Source organism: Ananas comosus, linkage group 4 (assembly GCF_001540865.1).
Source record: "Ananas comosus cultivar F153 linkage group 4, ASM154086v1, whole genome shotgun sequence".
NCBI lineage: Eukaryota > Viridiplantae > Streptophyta > Magnoliopsida > Poales > Bromeliaceae > Ananas > Ananas comosus.
This window is the reverse complement of record NC_033624.1, coordinates 14,755,876-14,773,474: the sequence shown is the minus strand read 5'-3', so window position 1 is coordinate 14,773,474 and position 17,599 is coordinate 14,755,876. Positions and strand designations below refer to the sequence as shown.

Below are 17,599 nucleotides of genomic sequence, written 5' to 3'. Positions count from 1 at the left end.
CCCTGGAATAGCTACTTTTTCTTAACCCCGAACCAAACGGGAGCTTAATGTTCAAAAAATAGACATGAAAAATATTTAATTGTTTATGCAAAAACTCTTTAAATGTTGTTGTTTGTATTTAATAATAGATCATAACATAATATTTTTTAGATACTAAACATCAAATATTTAGCGGGGAAATATATCGTACGCACTTATACACCGGGTGTAGGATCCACCGGGATCAGAGAATCATTCAACCGGAGCGAAATAGTAAAGGGTAGATTCCCAGTATCGGAACCGGCACAATTCGGATGCCAATTTTGGGACACGTGGCGCGCCCGCATTAGCCACCGAAGGTGTGGGGCCCACAGAGGTGAGTTGGACGCGCTGATGAGAAGTCCTGCGTACGGGGAGCGTCGGATGGAGATCGGACGGCTGGGAATGGTTGGTTGACGGGTCTGAGGTGGTGCTGATGCGGGAGGGAATCGTGGAAAGCGTGTGGGATATAGGCATATAGCGTGGAAGCGACGTCTCCGTAAAGCTGGAGAAAGCGAGCGGCATAATTCCTCTCAACGGCCGAAGCTGGGGAGGCTCATCCGGCGTGACACCGACGCCCCATCACGTGCTATCATTTATTTTCATTTTTTCACTTTCTACATTATTATCATTATTATTATTATTGGCCTTGTGTTATGTACCGGATGATTTGGGGTGATTTGGAGGTGAGTTTGTGAAAGAGAATGAGAGGTAGAGAAACAGAGAGAGATAGGGAGAGAAATTGGGAGGAAGAGAATAGGGTTTTAGAAGAATTAGAATAGGGTTTTGGGGGATGAGAAAAAGAGGATAATTGGGGAAGAAGACAAGCTAATTCATTTCATCGATGCCTTGCAATTACAACCTGTTAACTATATATACTCTATACAACCTGTACCGAAATGAAATTAAACTATCCTACTGGGCTTAACAGCAAAATTGTAAAAATAGAACTGCGGGCCTTTTGGGTTGAATTCAGATGGTTTGTGGGCCTCGGATGGGCTGCACGGGGTCTAGAAATGTCTTAACGGGTAAGTGGGTCTCGGTTCTTTCTTCGCCGCACTATCCAGCGCCCGCCGGGTCTTGGGCTCGCCTTTTCCACCCGATCCGCGATCCGGAAGCTTCGACCCGCAGGTTCTCTTCTTCGCCAGGCTGCTCCGTCAAGCTCCGCTCTTCCTCACTTGCTGCGGCCATCATTGCTGCTCCTGCTATTGTAAAGTTGACATTTTTACTTCCTTCCCCTGCTTACTATTAAACTACTACTACTACTTCTACCATTTATTCTTCAAGGGTTGTTACACCTTGCTTCTGTATTTGCTTTTAGCATTAATAATTTCAGTGAGCTCTAGCAAACAAATAAATTGATTTTGAGTGCTAGAAATCTAGATTACGAATAAAATTTTAAGTTTGTATGTGAGAAAAGTGGACCATTTTGAATGCCGAGCAGTTGCCTTATTTGTTGATTGGACTGTTTTGATTACGTGTTGATTTTAAATTTTACTTGTAAATAATATTATTATGCCATGATTAAAGTTTTTATAGAAAAATAAATGTCAATACTGTTTTTAAACGGTTTTCGGATTAACAACATTTCTATCGAATTTCCAGCCGAAGCAAAAACGAACCTAAAAGGGCTCGCGAAGGGAGAGAACCCATTATGACCGGATCTGCATCCGACGATAAATCAAATTAGTTTGACATTCGAACCATTTAGTTTTGAGTTGTTGTCATGAACAAATCAAAGTAGTACGGGGGTTGCCGTGGACTAATCAAAGTGAACTGGAACAAGTTGGATATATTCTCATGGATTCCTAGATGGCTTGTTTAGTCGTAATTACCAATAGTGGTTAAGAATTTTCTTGCTTTGTATTCTAAACGTTCTTTAATTTGTTTGCTTGGAATCTCCAAGTTGTTAGCTACTACGGTTTGAGAGGAATTTCATTTAGTCGCATTGAATAAGTCAATTTGTGCTGGATTGGTTGATCGAGCATATTGAAGAACAGGTCATGGTCGCGTGAATGTGGTAAATTTAGACATTGTTACAAGTCCTAGATCGTAGGTTTGTTCCAATTCTTTTCGGCCCTGTTTGGAATGCTGAGGTATCAAAATTTTTTAGTGTGGTTTTAAGTAAATAGCAGATTTTGATTTATTCAAAAGTTGTGATATTCATAATTGAGTATAATAGCATATATTATTTTATAAAAAAAAGGCCTGAATGTGGGAGATGTACGCCAGTTGTGGACATAGATCTCGGACACCCCCGAGGCCATTACAAAATCTAAAATTTTAACTAAGTTGGCGGCAATTTGGTGGGTTGTCTGGACGGAGCGTAACGGCATTTGCTTCCGCGACGTTCCCCTTAATGTTTCCAGGGCTCTCGAACGTGTCGCAGTTTTAATCGAAGCCTGGAACGAAGCTCTTTGAATCTCTCCCGGCCTCGGTGCTTTGCCCTTTGTGTCCCCTTTGTCTATTTTAGTTTGATCGTGTTTTTTGGGTTTCATGGACCTGGTTTTGTTTCTCTTGTTTTTTTACTCTTGTTTTTGTTACTCTTATTCCCTCGGTTTGGAGGTCCTNTATAATATTCAATTATAGATTTGATCATATTTTTTATATATATACCAAATGTAAAAACTTATCAAAAAAATTATAGAAATATTACCTTATAAAATATTTATGTATTCAAATATCTTCATCTTGCAAAGGGTCTAAGATTAAGACATGAGACACAAATAGATGGATGTCGACCAAGCTGATGCAAGGCCAAGCTCAAGACACGAGCGAGCCATAATACAAAGAGGCGACATCTGCAAGACGGATGATAAATGAGACAGGTTTACTATAGGGATTGTCCCCACCAAATTATTATTATTATTATTATTTTCAAGAAAAAGATAGTATCATACCGTTTCATTCATTTACAAAATGAATTCAGCAACAAGGTGAAGAAATCAGGCCTTGGGGGAAAGAAAAAAAAAAACACGAAGTACAATGAAGGCCCTACAGGGTTCTGAAAGAGCGAACATCTATAATCAATAGTCTTAGAGTTTTAGGGTGCGTTTCTTATTCTCGAAAATTCTTCTATTCTGTTGCAGCTAAATAACCAAGTTATTATTCTTTATTTAATTATTTTGTAGGATATAATGAAGGCCCCATAGTGTTCTGGAAGAGCGAACATATGTAATCAATAGTCTCATAGTGTGTTTCTTATTCTCTAAAACTCTTCTATTCTGCTGCTACAGACAAATGACCCAAATTTTTATTTTTTGTTTAATTATTTTGTGGGATATAATGTAGTTAAATATTTATTTATTTATTTTTTACATTCCGTCAAGAGCAAAATTAATCGAATTGTTGGTTATGCTTTTAGGCTGTAGAATCTTATTTCTGATTTCTACCAAAGTAGTAGCAGTGAAAATTTTTATTTGTCAAATATTTGACTAACCGGTGCCACTGCAAGAACAAATAGAAGCAGGATTAGACAAGCATTAGGAAGTAGTAATTAGGCTCAATTTAGTCACAAATCGTGCACATGAATTGAACACGTTGGGCTCATATTTTCCTTAGTTTGTATCTGTTCCAATGTAATGGGCCGGATCCCGGCCCAATAAACTGCAAAATAAAGTTTCAAAACAAAAAATAAAAAGGCCCAGCCCAAAATTAATCCGGCCTTCGTTTCATGACACTTTCTTTTAATTTAAGCCCAACCCGACTAAATAAATCTCCGACCGTTAAACCTTTTCAAATAAGTTCGCGCCACGAAGTTTACGATCCACGTCAGAACGATGAAAGTAACATTTTTTTCCGATATTCGCACACCCTTCTTTTCACTTTCCGCTGGAGAGTAAGGAGATAGTGGGGACAGTCCACACACAAGGGCGTGTATACCCAAAAAATTGGGCGTGTAATTAAACTCCCAAAGTGGGGCGGAGCAGAGGGAGGGGTGGCGCCGCCCCGTCGAAGTCTCTAGTCGACTCCGAAGCTGCTCGTTCTCCCTCACGATACTAGGGTTAGGGTTTTGTTTTGTTTTTATTTTTAACCCGACCCCTCTCAGATCTCCCTCAGGTACGATGATCGCAATCTCTTCTACTTCAAACCCGTAACTATCGAGCTGGTGTTAGATCTTGTTGTTCTCTGTTTCTTTCCGGTTTGGTTTCGCCGATTTCGATCACTATTCCATGAAGAATTCGGAGAATTTGGGTTTATGTTTGCTTAATCTTAGATAATAAGCTTTTTCTAGGGAAATCGATGGATTCGTAGTTGAAATTACAGTAGATTTTAGTTGTAATGGCTTGGTTTCGGCTTGCCGTGAGAAGAACCCTAGATCGGCTACCTCATCATGGCATCAGAAACCCCCTCCTCCGCCCTTCTTCTTCACTTCTTCCTTCTCACTCGAGAAGCTTCCACTCCCCAGTGCTCCGATTGGACAAATCTGATCCCGTCCCTTGTGCCATGCCTCTTTCGAGGCTCACCGAAAGCTTCCTCAACAGCACAAGCAATGTCTACTTGGAGGAGCTGCAGAGGGCTTGGGAAGCTGATCCGAAGAGTGTCGATGAATCCTGGGACAACTTCTTTAGAAACTTTTTGGGACAATCTTTGGCTTTCCCAGAAATTTCGGGCCAGACCATCCAAGAGAGCATGAAGCTGCTCCTTTTAGTCAGAGCCTACCAGGTCAATGGCCACATGAAGGCCAAGTTGGACCCTTTAGGTTTAGAGAAGAGGGAACTCCCTGAAGATCTCGATTTACGCTACTACGGATTCACGGAAGCTGACTTAGATAGAGAATTCTTCATAGGTGTGTGGAGAATGTCGGGCATCTTATCCGAGAACCGCCCTGTCCAAACCCTAAGGGAGATATTAAACAAGCTCGAGCAGGCTTATTGTGGGACTATTGGATATGAGTACATGCACATTCCCGGCATTGGTCGAGGAAGAGAATTGAGACAGGAAAGCCCCTTGAGTATAGCCATGATCGGCGGCTAGTGATCCTCGATCGGCTCTCCTGGAGCACGCTTTTCGAGAGTTTCCTGGCGACAAAGTGGACCACCGCGAAAAGGTTTGGTCTTGAAGGTGCGGAGACGGACCACCGCGAAAAGGTTTGGTCTTGAAGGTGCGGAGACGATGATCCCTGGAATGAAGGAGATGTTTGATCGCGCGGCTGATAAAGGAGTAGAGAGCATCGCCATGGGAATGTCTCATAGGGGACGACTCAATGTATTGGGCAATGTGGTGCGGAAGCCATTGCGGCAGATCTTTAGCGAGTTCAGTGGCGATACAAAGCTCGTGCTGGAGGAAGAAGGGCTATACACAGGAACGGGGGATGTGAAGTACCATTTGGGCACTTCGTATGATAGGCCCACTAGAAATGCAAGAGAATTCATCTATCTTTAGTTGCTAACCCCAGCCATTTGGAAGCTGTCGATCCTGTTGTTGTGGGGAAGACGCGTGCAAAACAGTTTTATTCTGATGATATTGAGAGGATAAAGAATGTGGGTGTATTGATTCATGGAGATGGTAGCTTTGCAGGGCAGGGTGTGGTTTATGAGACTCTCCATCTAAGTGACCTTCCCAACTACACCACTGGTGGGACCATTCATATTGTGGTTAACAACCAAGTGGCTTTTACGACCGATCCTAAATCCGGAAGGTCTTCACAGTACTGTACGGACGTTGCTAAAGCATTAAATGCACCAATATTTCATGTGAATGGTGATGGTATTGAAGCAGTCGTTCATTGCTGTGAACTCGCAGTGGATTGGCGGCAGACATTCCATTCTGATGTGGTGGTGGACCTAGTTTGTTACAGGCGATATGGGCATAATGAGATTGATGAGCCCTCTTTTACGCAGCCCAAAATGTATCAGGTGATCTCGCTTGTGTTTCTCTTGGTTTTATCTACTCTGACGTATCAGCTTGCTGGTTGACTTGTGAATTGCTTCATGGGTACAGAAATGTTCATGTCTCTAAAGGAAATAGTTGGGCTTTCAATTTCGTGTGCATCCTATAATAATTCAAATCTTGTCCTATTTTCTGCTTATTGTTTCTAATGGAGAGTAGCTAGTAGCCAATTACAACTCAGATGGCGATTGAAGGGGCAGGCACTCTCACACTGGTGCACATTAAATATTTTTCTCGGCTGTTATGTATGTATATATATGTATGTATATGTGTGTGTTTGTTTGTAAGTTCAACTTGCCATGGTGACTGTAGTGCTGAAGCAGGTTATTCGAAATCATCCAAGTGCTCTTGAAATTTACAAGAAGAAACTTATAGAATCAGGGGATATCTCTGAAGAGGATATTGAGAGGATTCACAACAAAGTCAACTCCATCCTGAATGAAGAATTCGTCAAAAGCAAAGACTATGTTCCGAAAAAAAGGGACTGGCTTTCAGCTTATTGGACGGGATTCAAGTCGCCCGAACAGATTTCTCGAATTCGGAACACTGGGTAGGATCAAATGTTTAATGCTTAGCTTATATCTGCATTTGAGGTTTTCGTTTTGAAGACCTATCGTTATTCTGCAGAGTCAAGCCTGAGATACTAAAACAAGTCGGAAAAGCCATTACGTATCTTCCTGAGAATTTTAAGCCCCACACAAAAGTGAAGAGGATCTTTGAAACTCGTGCTCAGATGATTGAAACTGGGGAAGGGATTGACTGGGCACTTGCGGAGGCACTTGCTTCTGCGACTCTTGTAGTGGAAGGGAATCATGTTCGGTTGAGTGGTCAAGATGTTGAAAGAGGAACTTTTAGTCATAGACATGCAGTTATCCATGACCAGGAAACTGGTGAGATGTACTGTCCTCTTGACCATCTTGTGATGAACCATAAAGAGGGCATGTTTACTGCTAGCGACAGGTATGTCCTTCAATTTCCCTTTCTGCTTCTGTCTGAATGCTTAACTTTATTATCAACATCTAACAAAACTCAAGACTGTTGATGTTATGACAAGCGCACAAACGAAAACAAAAATGACGAACACAAATGGTATATTACCATTTTAGTTAGTGCTCGTGAATGCTTTTCCATGAAAAAACTTAAGTGTAATTCTTTCTTAATGCTCTTCACAGTTCGCTTTCAGAATTTGGTGTTGTTGGCTTTGAATTGGGATACTCAATGGAGAATCCTAATTCCCTAGTACTCTGGGAAGCTCAGTTTGGCGACTTTGCAAATGGTGCTCAAGTGATATTTGATCAATTTTTGAGTAGTGGAGAGTCAAAATGGCTGCGCCAAACTGGACTCGTTGTTTTACTGCCCCATGGTTATGAAGGTCAGGGCCCAGAACATTCAAGTGCACGTCTAGAACGTTTTCTTCAGGTACTTTATAACAAAAATGGCATTTGCGTAGAATATTTAGAAATGTTTATTTCTCAACGAATATATATTTCCAGAAGGATCCTTGTCAAATTGGATGAATTGCTGTGGCTTGTTGCTAGGATACTTGCTTATTGTGCTAACTGTGCGCCGACTGTTATGCCTCCTTGAGCATGATCTCTTTCAGTTTCTTATCTTTTGAGAAGGACGCTGTAGGAATCTTTTGGAATATTTGTCACCAATACATTATATTTCTATTGTTGGTTTTCTTAAAATTGGTAAATTCAAATTCAGAGTGTGTTGTACAGATGAGCGATGACAATCCTTATGTGATACCTGAGATGGAACCCACACTTCGGAAACAGATCCAGGAAAGCAATTGGCAAGTTGTTAATGTCACCACACCCGCAAATTACTTTCATGTTCTGAGGCGTCAGGCTAGTATTTCGCTGTAGCCAGCTTTAATCCTCTTTTTTCTTTTGAAAAAGCAAATCATTTTATTTTGTGATCTGCTTACTTAGATACATAGGGAGTTCCGGAAACCTTTGATTCTAATGTCTCCTAAGAACCTTCTTCGGCACAAGGATTGCAAATCGCACCTTTCTGAGTTTGATGATGTCAAAGGACATCCTGGATTTGATAGGCAAGGGACCCGATTCAAGCGGCTTATAAAGGATCCGAATGATCATAAAGAGGTTGAGGAGGGCATAAATCGCCTAATTCTATGCTCTGGGAAGGTAAAATTGCCCTTGCTTTCATCGACAAGCAAAATGCTTTGTTCAGTATTGGAGAGTGAGCTTACAAAGTCGTTTCAAAATTTGAAATTAAGATTCAATTTTAGTGTTTTATTAAAAAACATGTTTTGCAGATATACTATGATCTTGATGAAGAGAGGAAGAGAAAGGAGCGCAAAGATGTTGCAATCTGCAGAATTGAACAGTTGTCCCCATTCCCTTTTGACCTAGTTCAGCGGGAGCTAAAGCATTATCCAAGTATGAAACTTTTCACTAGATTGTTAATGTATTGGAGCTTTAGAGCACATTCAAACTTTATTTCACACACATGGTTCACTTATCTTTTCTTTTTTTCTGAGTGGTCACAGTGGTTCACTATGCTCAAAAGTTTGAAATTATCTGAGAAATATATCTCAACTGCCGAGTATTTACTCCGTTGCCATAGTGCCAGATGTAGATGCAGGGGACAACTGTTATTTGAAGTTTCGATTGCTTAATCTAGAGTTTGCGACAAGCCACAAAATGATCCATCATCAAACGGTTTTTTTGTTAAATATAAAAATGTTTAAACATCGTTCTCTAACAGCTTAAGTTTTTAGAGTACAACGGTTGTTTCACATGGTATCAGAGCAGGAAATCCTGAATTCGAGTCACGCTAGGCTCCTAGCATATTAATTTCCTTCCATTTAATTCAAGCCCACGTCATGGGCCGATTAAAAAATTTCGAGCCCAGACATGAGGGAGAATGTTAAATATAAAAATGTTTAAACACCGTTCTCTAACAGTTTAAATTTTTAGAGTACAACGGTTGTTTCACATCTTTATCTTGGACAAAGTTCCTCAAGATTCGTGAAGTTGTTTTCATATGCTTTATTCTTTTGTAATAAAAATGCTCTGTATATTGCGCACCCCAATTGATATAGCCTTTTTGCCTCTGTTTTCGGCGGATCCACTATCGATTAACTGCTAAAAGAAAGAAATTGAAATAAAAAAAGTATAAATTAATTAACAAAGAAATACACAACGGCGCTTCAGCCCTCCTCTCCACTCCCACTCTTTAAAAAATAAAAATAATAAACAAAAATGATTAAAAAAAAAAAACACAAAAGCTGCATCCCCCACCGCTTAAATTCCTCCGCTTCACGTATAGATGATGAAGCCCACTTCGCACGCGCCCTTTTTCTCTTCTCCTCTTCTTTTCTGTCTCTTTTTTATAAAAAAAAAAAATAAAAATCAAAAGAACAATTTTTTTTTTAAAAAAAAACGTGGTGGTGTGTTAGGGTTTAATTAAATTAAATTAAATTAGATTGGATGTTTCCGGGTCAGAATCGGGAGGCTTGTAAACAGCTCTGCGTCCGCGCGAGGAGGAGCATCTCCTCAGCTTCGACTCGCCCCCACGACGAGCTACAGCTACTGCTGCTACTACTGCTGCTGCTGCTTCCGCCGCAGCCGCTTTTGTTGTTGTTGTTGCTGCTGCTGCTGCTGCTGCTGTTGCTGACGTGGCGGGTGGTTGCGGCGGGGGAAACGGCGTTTGCGGAAACGGCGTCGGCGTCGGAGGTGGTGGTGGTGGTGGTGGTGGTGGTGGTGGGGTCGTGGTGGAGTTGCACGGAGAAGAGGGAGTGCACGGGCCTGTGGTCGGAGAAGCGCGATTCCCCGCGCACGTACCACATCTGCTTCATCCCCTTCCCCCGCCACAGTATCCGATCGCACCTATAATCAAAAAAATTCATACAAATATATATATATATATATATATATAAAAGATTAGTATGATTGTAGAAAATTGGTAAAAAAAACATTCAACCTTTGGAAATCTTAGTTTTTTAATCCAACTTTTCAATTTTTTTAAGTCGAGCCGCTCAACATACCTTAACTTTAAAATTTAACTTAGTATAATTTATATAATTTCGCAACCATAAATTTATTAAAGAAAATAATTAGTTTAATTTTAAAGATAAAATATCAATGATTAGTTCAAATCAAACAAATTGAATATTTAGATAGCAGAATTAAAATTTGTGAAAAATTAGATAGCCTATTTAAAATGATCCATAATTCAGATAAGTTGTATACACTACAACCGTAAAAATTTTAGCATACCATAGAATTGAACTCGCAGCGTAAAGGTTGGATTGAGCGGTAGTCGTTTTCCATAACATAATAACAGAAGTGGAGAATAGTAATATTAAATAAAGTTTACTGAATTACTGCAGTTAAAATTATAAGTGAGTACTACACTGGAAATCTTATCTATGATCTAACCATAGAGCACTACTCCGTCTGTGTAATCTAAAGTATTAAGCCCCAGATCCAACCACTAATCACGGCTAGTAGATAATTATTAAGGCTAAGAAGAACATCATCTATGCTTTAAAATATGAAAAGCAATGTCAACATTCAGGCTGGCAAGGCGGCGACGAATCATCGACACGTTTCTCGTGGATAATTAACCGCCGGCCATAGCAAATTACCGCCTTATTACTTTTTCAAAACTAATTAACTAATTGACTAATGCAGGTCGGCAAAAAAAATATTGGATATTAATTACTATACAAGGATAGTTTAATCTCTCTTTTATGGTTACACAAGAGTCGGATCTAATCTAATTGAAAACTAGGGTTTGGGATAATCATGGTCAAAGTCAAAAGACAACCTAAGTTAGCTGCTAAAGCATGTGATCTTAAGTTTTAACTCACATGATGACACCAAGGAGTGATCATGGGCACTTTATTCACTCTAACACTTATTCTAATAGACTCTGCCACAATAAGGTTTATATATGTATTATCATGTATGCATGTTCTTCACAAACTCTTATAGTTTACACACTTACACTAATTAAAGCTGCAGTATCATTATTTTGGAGAGCATAATCAACCAAAATGAATATAGAGAAAGATAATAGGAGGATTTATTTACCAAGCAGGGGTGCGCCTTTTCTCTCTAGACTTAGCGGGATTTACGGCGTAAATGTCCGAATTCGTGAGGTATTTGTAGGTAGGAGGGAAATATATCCTCCCTTCCTCCCACCCCGCGAAGACTCTGCCCGCTTTTTGCTCGATTCGGAGCTGCGAGAGTACTTCATTAGTTAGTTTAAGAACAACTCAAATGACCAAAATTGTGAAGTACTTGCGCAGAACTTTGTAAGGTATAAGTAGATCCACCTTAGATTCAATTCGAATGAAAAAAAAAATTCAATTTAAATAATGTCGTCGCACCTGATCCTTCTCTAACAAGGCTTGCCAATCATTCTTCTCCAATAATTCATGCGTGTCACTGCAACTCGCAGCAAGGCGGTAATTCAAATCGCCAAGCCATATAATCTTGCTGCATATCATAGCGAGTTAAGCTTAAATTTATAACATGCTATTACTTATTTTTTGTAACCAAATTAATGTAACAGTAATAAGGGTTCTAAAACGCTTACTCATGCTCTAAGATGGTCTCCGGGGATAACGCGGCGGGCCGCGAAAACCGGTGAGATTGTAAGAACTTAGTTCTCTTCAGGATCTCCGCCACGTCGGAGTTCCTTCGGACCTCGTCGCCGTCCTTCTCCCCCGACGCCAAGTGCGTGCACACGAAGCAGAACGTCGTCCTCTGCAGGGTCATGCTAATCGAGATCGATCCCTGCAGCCAAATTTCCTCGTAGGATGAATTAAAAATCTACAGCAATTTCATCAAAATCCGCCACAATTATATTACTCAGAAGTAGAAGTTTCACATCAGAAATTTTAGTTAGCTAGTTCTGCAAGTAGAGAGAGAGACACACACAGGTCAAGTGTAATCCTTCAATGCCTCTTTTTTTTTCTTTTTTTTTTTTTTGAGAAATAGATAGCACGCTATCCGCTTCGTTTATTTTATTTAGAAATAAACTTAACTAGAAATGTGAATCAACTATGATTCGAAATTGGATCTCGGGTATCAATTACCAAGCCCTTTGCCACTTGCTATAGGAAATGCCGAGTTAACAACATGGCCATTTTGCACAAAATATATTTAAAAAAAAAAAACCCGAGAATCACAAAGCAATACACTCTATATTCATTTTTTTGTTTAGGAGTGTTTAGGCCGAAAGAAAAAAAAAAAAAAAATGTTACATTGATCAAAATGCTAAATTTGAAAAACCCCAAATTAGATCGAAGTTGCAATTATAAAAACGAAAGGGGCGTATTTTAGGAAAGAAAATATCTTTTCCATTGGGTTGAGAGAGAGAGAGAGAGAGAGGGGGAGAGAGAGAGACCCAACCTTATTTCCCATGTAGCCCATGATGCCCCTCCCCACGCACGAGACTTTGAGGCTGGTCACGTGCGGCACGAGCTCCTCCCGGACCCACACGCACAAGAAGATCCCCACCATTTGCTTACACGCCGCCAAAGAGTACTCGCCACCTCGGCCCCGCGCCGATTCCTCGCCCGAAAGATCCGAATTCCTCGGCGCCGCCCCGTCGCTCGCCTCCATCGTGAGCAGATCCGAGAAGCTGAGCCTCGGCCGCTGCTCCGTGGCGTTTCCGTAATTTCGCGCAACTTCGGGCCCGTTTCGGTGGGAGGGGTTCAGGGCCCGGCGAATCAGCGCCAGCCACCTGTACGCGGGGCCCTTGTCCTCCGCGCCGAGCACGTTCCCCGCGTTCAACGGCACGATCTCCTGGAACCTGCACGGATCGCAAAGCGGCAGGGGCGGGGGGATCAAATCGGAGCGCAAAAATTACGAATTTGCCACTAACTGTTTCGCGTTGGTACTATACACACAAGCGACAGTGGGGGGTCCCCAGTCCCTCGGTGGGGCCCACAGTGAGGAGGAGAGCGACCGTCCCACCGGTGTTGCGTAACGTGCGTTCAATGCTGGTGTCGTACGGACTCGAAGCTCATTCAATGAAGGGCAGGGTCAAAACGGTCAAAAACAAACTTTGTGTTTTTTTGTTTTTTTAAAAAAATGTTTTCAGATTCACGTCCCCGTAGAGGGAGAGCAATTATTATTCCGTGGACAAGGTCTACCACGTCAGCCACAGACATTTAGACCACGCCCAGGGAATAATTTCTCGATCTGCATGAGCGTTGCACTTCCCACACGCCCAGTTTGAGTTACCGTATGGAGCACGGAAAGGTATAAATGTTGGGAGTGGGCAAGAGAGAAACCTTAAATATGGATAGTTTATTAATTGTGTGGGAAAGAGCAAACTGTTTGCCTAGGGAATAATCATGATTAGCATCTGAGAGCTAAAACCAGAAACAAATACCAAAGCTACGTATATAGGTACAGCTACCTACGAGCAAAGTACAACAATTGTTAAGATGGAATCATACCCAAAAAAAAAAAGAAAAGAAAAAAAGCTGATGAAGGATAAGACACCGAACACTATTCCCTCCGTGAAACACTATTTAGATAACCCGAGACTGTTTAGTTGCATACGGCGATTGCATCTGTATTTTTAATTTTATACGGTCTAATTCCCGACCGCAGTAGTTTGAACTATACGAGAGATTTAATTGTTAAAATTACATCTAAATTAGCTAGAGTTTTTAATTATCTCGGTCCAGAATTAAAAAAAATCACTTTAAATTTCTTATTTTTTAAATATATATATATATATTTGAATATATATAATATAAGAGAATATAGTTTCAAGTGAAAACGTAGGTACCCGAGAACATAGATGTCGGCAGGGGAAGGCGTGCTCAAAAGCCAATCGCTAAGGTTGAGGTTGAGGTCCTGGTGAGGCGCGCGCCCGCCCACGTTCCATGTCCCCACGAACATCCTTGATTATTATGCAGCAGCGCCCAAACAGTACCCAATCCATCATTAAATCTCAACAATAATAATAATAATAATAATAATAATAGGCTAAGATTATTATATTTGTAAGATTATAAATTTTTTCATATTCATAAATTTTCGACCGTTAAATAAAAAAAATACAGTTAGAATAATAGTAGTTTCTGATTAGAATAATAATAATTTTCTAGAGAATGATTGGTTGAATAGTATGACTTAACAGATAAAAATAATTTAAAAAATAAATCTAATGGTCGAAAATTTATGAGTATAAAAAAAATTCATACTTATAAGAATATAATAGCCGAATTCATAATAATAATAATAATAATAATAATAGTATTACCAATTACATATATTAAATTTTCAAAATAATATAATAATATAGCTCTGCAGCTTAACCTCAAGTTAATTAATTGTGTTTATTTAGAGGTAACATCCCAAAAAATTCTCTGTGCAAAGCACTGACTGATTATTAGATCAGGAGCTACTGCTCTGAAAAGGAGTACTGCAACGAGTTTTTCATAAAATTCTCTGTCGAAAGCACTGGTTATTATTCTATTTGTATTTTTTTTTCTACAGTAAATTTTGTATTTTGATATTTATTCAAACATTTATTTTTGTTAAAAATAAAGTTTTTTATCCAAACCTATTTTTCTACAATTGCCAAACAGATCCTAAGAGTAAGCTCATACAATATATACTGAAATTTATGCATAAATCAATTAGAAACTTCTATATCATATCTACTGCAGAACGAAAAACGAATAGAGATTCAACAATTAATTCCCAGTAGAATTGTGATGTTTATGATATAAACTACTGAATAAATTAATGAAATACAATTAAACTGGAATTAGATAAATTTGGCTTTGTTAAGAAGGTTTGAGAGTATTAGGATTCTTTTTCTTTTTTAGGTATATAAATTTACCTGAGATTTTTGGGGAGAGGGGAGGAGGGAGGTGGGGAATAGGATCCGAACTGGGGTGGTTTAAGATTTTCAGAGCTCTCCACCAACCACCCACCTGCAACCCAAAATTTTAATATTAAAAAATATTAATCAAAATTCAAAAAATTATCCCAAATTATCCAATTATTATCAAAAAAATCCTTTTTTTTATTTACTAAAATGCCCCTCTCTCTAGCCAATCCAAACTTTGCTGTGCGTAGTACCAGTAGTAGTATAAAGAGAAGCAGATGCAGATACAGCACAAGAACATGTTATGTACACTGTAGTACAAGTATGAAACCAAATTACAAGGCAAAAACCCACGCCCTCTTCTGATTGGTCCAAACTCAGATAATCAAAAGTGGGGCCAAGAATATTTAGTGGCTGATGAGTTGCCAACTCAGAGCACTTCAATTTTGGCTTGAGAAAAATGGCTACATTATTATTATTATTATTATTATTATTATTTACAATTTACAATGATAATAAGAGAGTGGTGGTTGGGGAGAGATTGTAATTGTAGCTGTGATAGTACCTGACAAATCCCTTCTCATTAGGAGGCTCCCGTCCTTGTCCGAGCAACTCTTCCTCCTCTCTTGCATCCACCCAAAACTCTCCCCTTTTTTAAAATTTTAGATTCAAAATTTATTTTTAAAGTAAATATAGACAAATTTTGAATCAATAAAATAGAATCTGCTAAACAAAAAAATAAAAGATTGGTAGAAATCTATGAGGGGTCTCTCAACTATATATGCTTCATTTTGAAATGGCCCATCAACTTTATTTTTTTTTAATTAACGACTCGATTAAATTTATAGCTAATGACCAGTAATTAAAGTTATTAAATTTAATGCGTTTCTCAACTCAGCAAGTTAAAAATGACTGGAATAAAAATTTAAATTTAAAAACGCTAGTTAAAAAAAAAGCTGCGGGGCCTGTTTAAAAGTGAGATAAGATAAGGGGCCCTCGATACAATTTCACCAAAAGAGAAAACCAAAAAAAAAAAGAAAAAAAAAAGATTTGCTATATTTTGGGATCAAGGGATAGAACAGGAAATGGTAATGTGATTCCTCACTGTTGCAATCGGAATGAAACTCGGCGCTCTTCATGTTGAGCCATTTCTTCACCACCGTCTTCGGCCACGACGAAGACTAAAAAAAAAAAGAAAAATCACAAAAAAAATTTGGAAATTTATGGGATATTGTAGGATTTTTGAGGTTGGTTTTGTGAAAAGATTCTAACTTTAGATTAAAGTGCTCACCTTTGGGATTCTCACGGGTTCCTTTCTCATATTCTAATCCCTGAAAAAAAGAAAAAACAGAGAACGAAAGAGCAGAGGTTGGTTTTACTATAATTATGATATAGAATATAAAGGTGAAGGGATGATAAGAGATGGGGAAAAGGAGAAAAAAGGTTCTTTTTTGATCTTATGATATAATAGAAAGGTTGAGTAATTAAATGTGATTAATGCGTTGCTAAGCTGGAGCTCGAGCAACTCAACAAAGGGGAAAAGGTGGTGGGAGGAGAAAATAAAGATTAAAAATTGGATTAAACTGGTAAAGTTTATGGCTTTTTAAGATCTCAGATAAAAAGGAAGAAGAAAGAAACATTTCACCTTTTATCCTCTCCATCAATCACAAATATAAAAACTCTTCTCACAAGATGAAAACACATTAATGGAAGAGAAAAGAGAGAACCTTGTGGATAACTGCGGGAGACCCAAGGAAAAAAAAAACAACCCAAAAATAGGGAGGAAAAAAAAAGGTAAAAAAGGAAATGCATGTTCCCCCTTCATTCACCACCGAGTTTGGCGCAAAACCCATGAAAGGAAATTCTCAAATAACCGTAGAAATTAATAGAATGGGGATGGAAAAAGAGCTCCAAGAGCACGCAAAGGTAGAAACCCCAAAACCTACAAGCCCCGAAACCCAAAAGTTTCTCCTTTACAGAAGAAAAGAACTAATCAAAACAGAGTAAGAGAAAAGGATATTTGAATGGGGCTTTACCCTCCTATGCTTCACCCTCTTTCTCTTCCTCTTCCTCTTCCTCTTCCTCTTCTTCTTCTTCTTCTCCTTCTTCTTCGTGTCTTCTTTAACTGGCTTTTGCTAAGAACGGTTTGTAGCAATTAAGAGAGAGAGAGAGAGAGAAAGAAGCGTGGAGAGGAGGAATGGGTGTGGAATTTATAGTAGTAGTAGTAGTAGTAGTAGTAGTAGTAGTAGGGAGTCACATCCGAAGCAGGGGAAAAGAAAAAGGTGTGCATGGGGAGGGGCCCACGAGAGCTTCTTCTCCCTCGCTTTACGTTCTCTCGATCGGTCAAAGTGGTCTCTTTTTTTGGGCAGTGGAGGCTCCGGTAGTGCTCGTCATGCTCAAATGTTGTTGGGTGGACCTGCTGTACCACGCCATATGTGGTTCCCACTGCGTAAAAAATCACAAGATACGAGTTTGCGAGTAAAATGCGCTGTGGAGAGTAATAGCTCTTTTATATACTTCTATTCTATTAAGTTTGATCAGGACACCGATCATTTGGAGACTGAACCTACCAAATCTCGAGAGAAAGTGAGATTATTTACTTGGCTAATTTTTTTTTTAAAAAAAATTTCAGGACCAATAATCTCATCAAAAGGCAATGGTAAGGAAATACAACACTGCGTCCGACCAGTTGTAGAGATCAAATAGAAATCATTGTCCACCTGTTTGCATGATGCGGTTACACCGCCGACCTTCTTTTAAGCCTGAACATTTACTTGTCCAATTTCATATTATTCGATATAAAACTAGCCTAATCATACACACAGTTTTAGATTCACTAGATAATGTGAGA

At 39.3% G+C, this 17,599-nt stretch overlaps 2 protein-coding genes across 4 annotated transcripts; one reads left to right on the top strand and one right to left on the bottom strand.

The window, feature by feature from the left end:
• Positions 4,300 to 8,557, top strand: LOC109709140 (2-oxoglutarate dehydrogenase, mitochondrial-like). Its single transcript, XM_020231206.1, is given in 10 exon segments — positions 4,300 to 4,927; positions 4,930 to 5,068; positions 5,109 to 5,377; positions 5,380 to 5,876; positions 6,234 to 6,460; positions 6,538 to 6,870; positions 7,083 to 7,329; positions 7,635 to 7,763; positions 7,848 to 8,063; positions 8,195 to 8,557. Coding segments are annotated over 10 exon segments (3,048 nt in total).
• Positions 8,925 to 16,908, bottom strand: LOC109708585 (type I inositol polyphosphate 5-phosphatase 8). 3 transcript variants are annotated; one of them, XM_020230387.1, is made up of 11 exons: positions 16,785 to 16,908; positions 16,040 to 16,079; positions 15,854 to 15,929; positions 15,314 to 15,397; positions 14,761 to 14,854; positions 13,699 to 13,812; positions 12,306 to 12,708; positions 11,488 to 11,687; positions 11,279 to 11,387; positions 10,980 to 11,128; positions 8,925 to 9,770 (listed from the first exon to the last, which is right to left on the bottom strand). In XM_020230387.1, exons 2-11 carry the CDS (start codon positions 16,067 to 16,069, stop codon positions 9,383 to 9,385), a joined length of 1,647 nt encoding a protein of 548 aa, XP_020085976.1. In that variant the 5' UTR covers positions 16,070 to 16,079; positions 16,785 to 16,908; the 3' UTR covers positions 8,925 to 9,382. The 3 variants fall into 3 exon arrangements, with proteins under 3 accessions (XP_020085976.1, XP_020085977.1, XP_020085975.1); XM_020230388.1 differs by lacking the exon at positions 16,785 to 16,908 and adding an exon at positions 16,476 to 16,493; XM_020230386.1 differs by lacking the exon at positions 16,785 to 16,908 and adding an exon at positions 16,394 to 16,457.

Bases quoted from the DNA above. Each gene is read 5' to 3' on its own strand.
- LOC109708585 (XM_020230387.1), bottom strand. From the start codon at position 16,069: ATGAGAAAGGAACCCGTGAGAATCCCAAAG. The intron at 15,398-15,853 runs GTGAGGAATCAC...ATTTTAAAAAAG, and splicing joins GTTTCATTCCGATTGCAACA to GGGAGAGTTTTGGGTGGATG. The intron at 14,855-15,313 runs GTACTATCACAG...TTTGGGTTGCAG, and splicing joins AATGAGAAGGGATTTGTCAG to GTGGGTGGTTGGTGGAGAGC.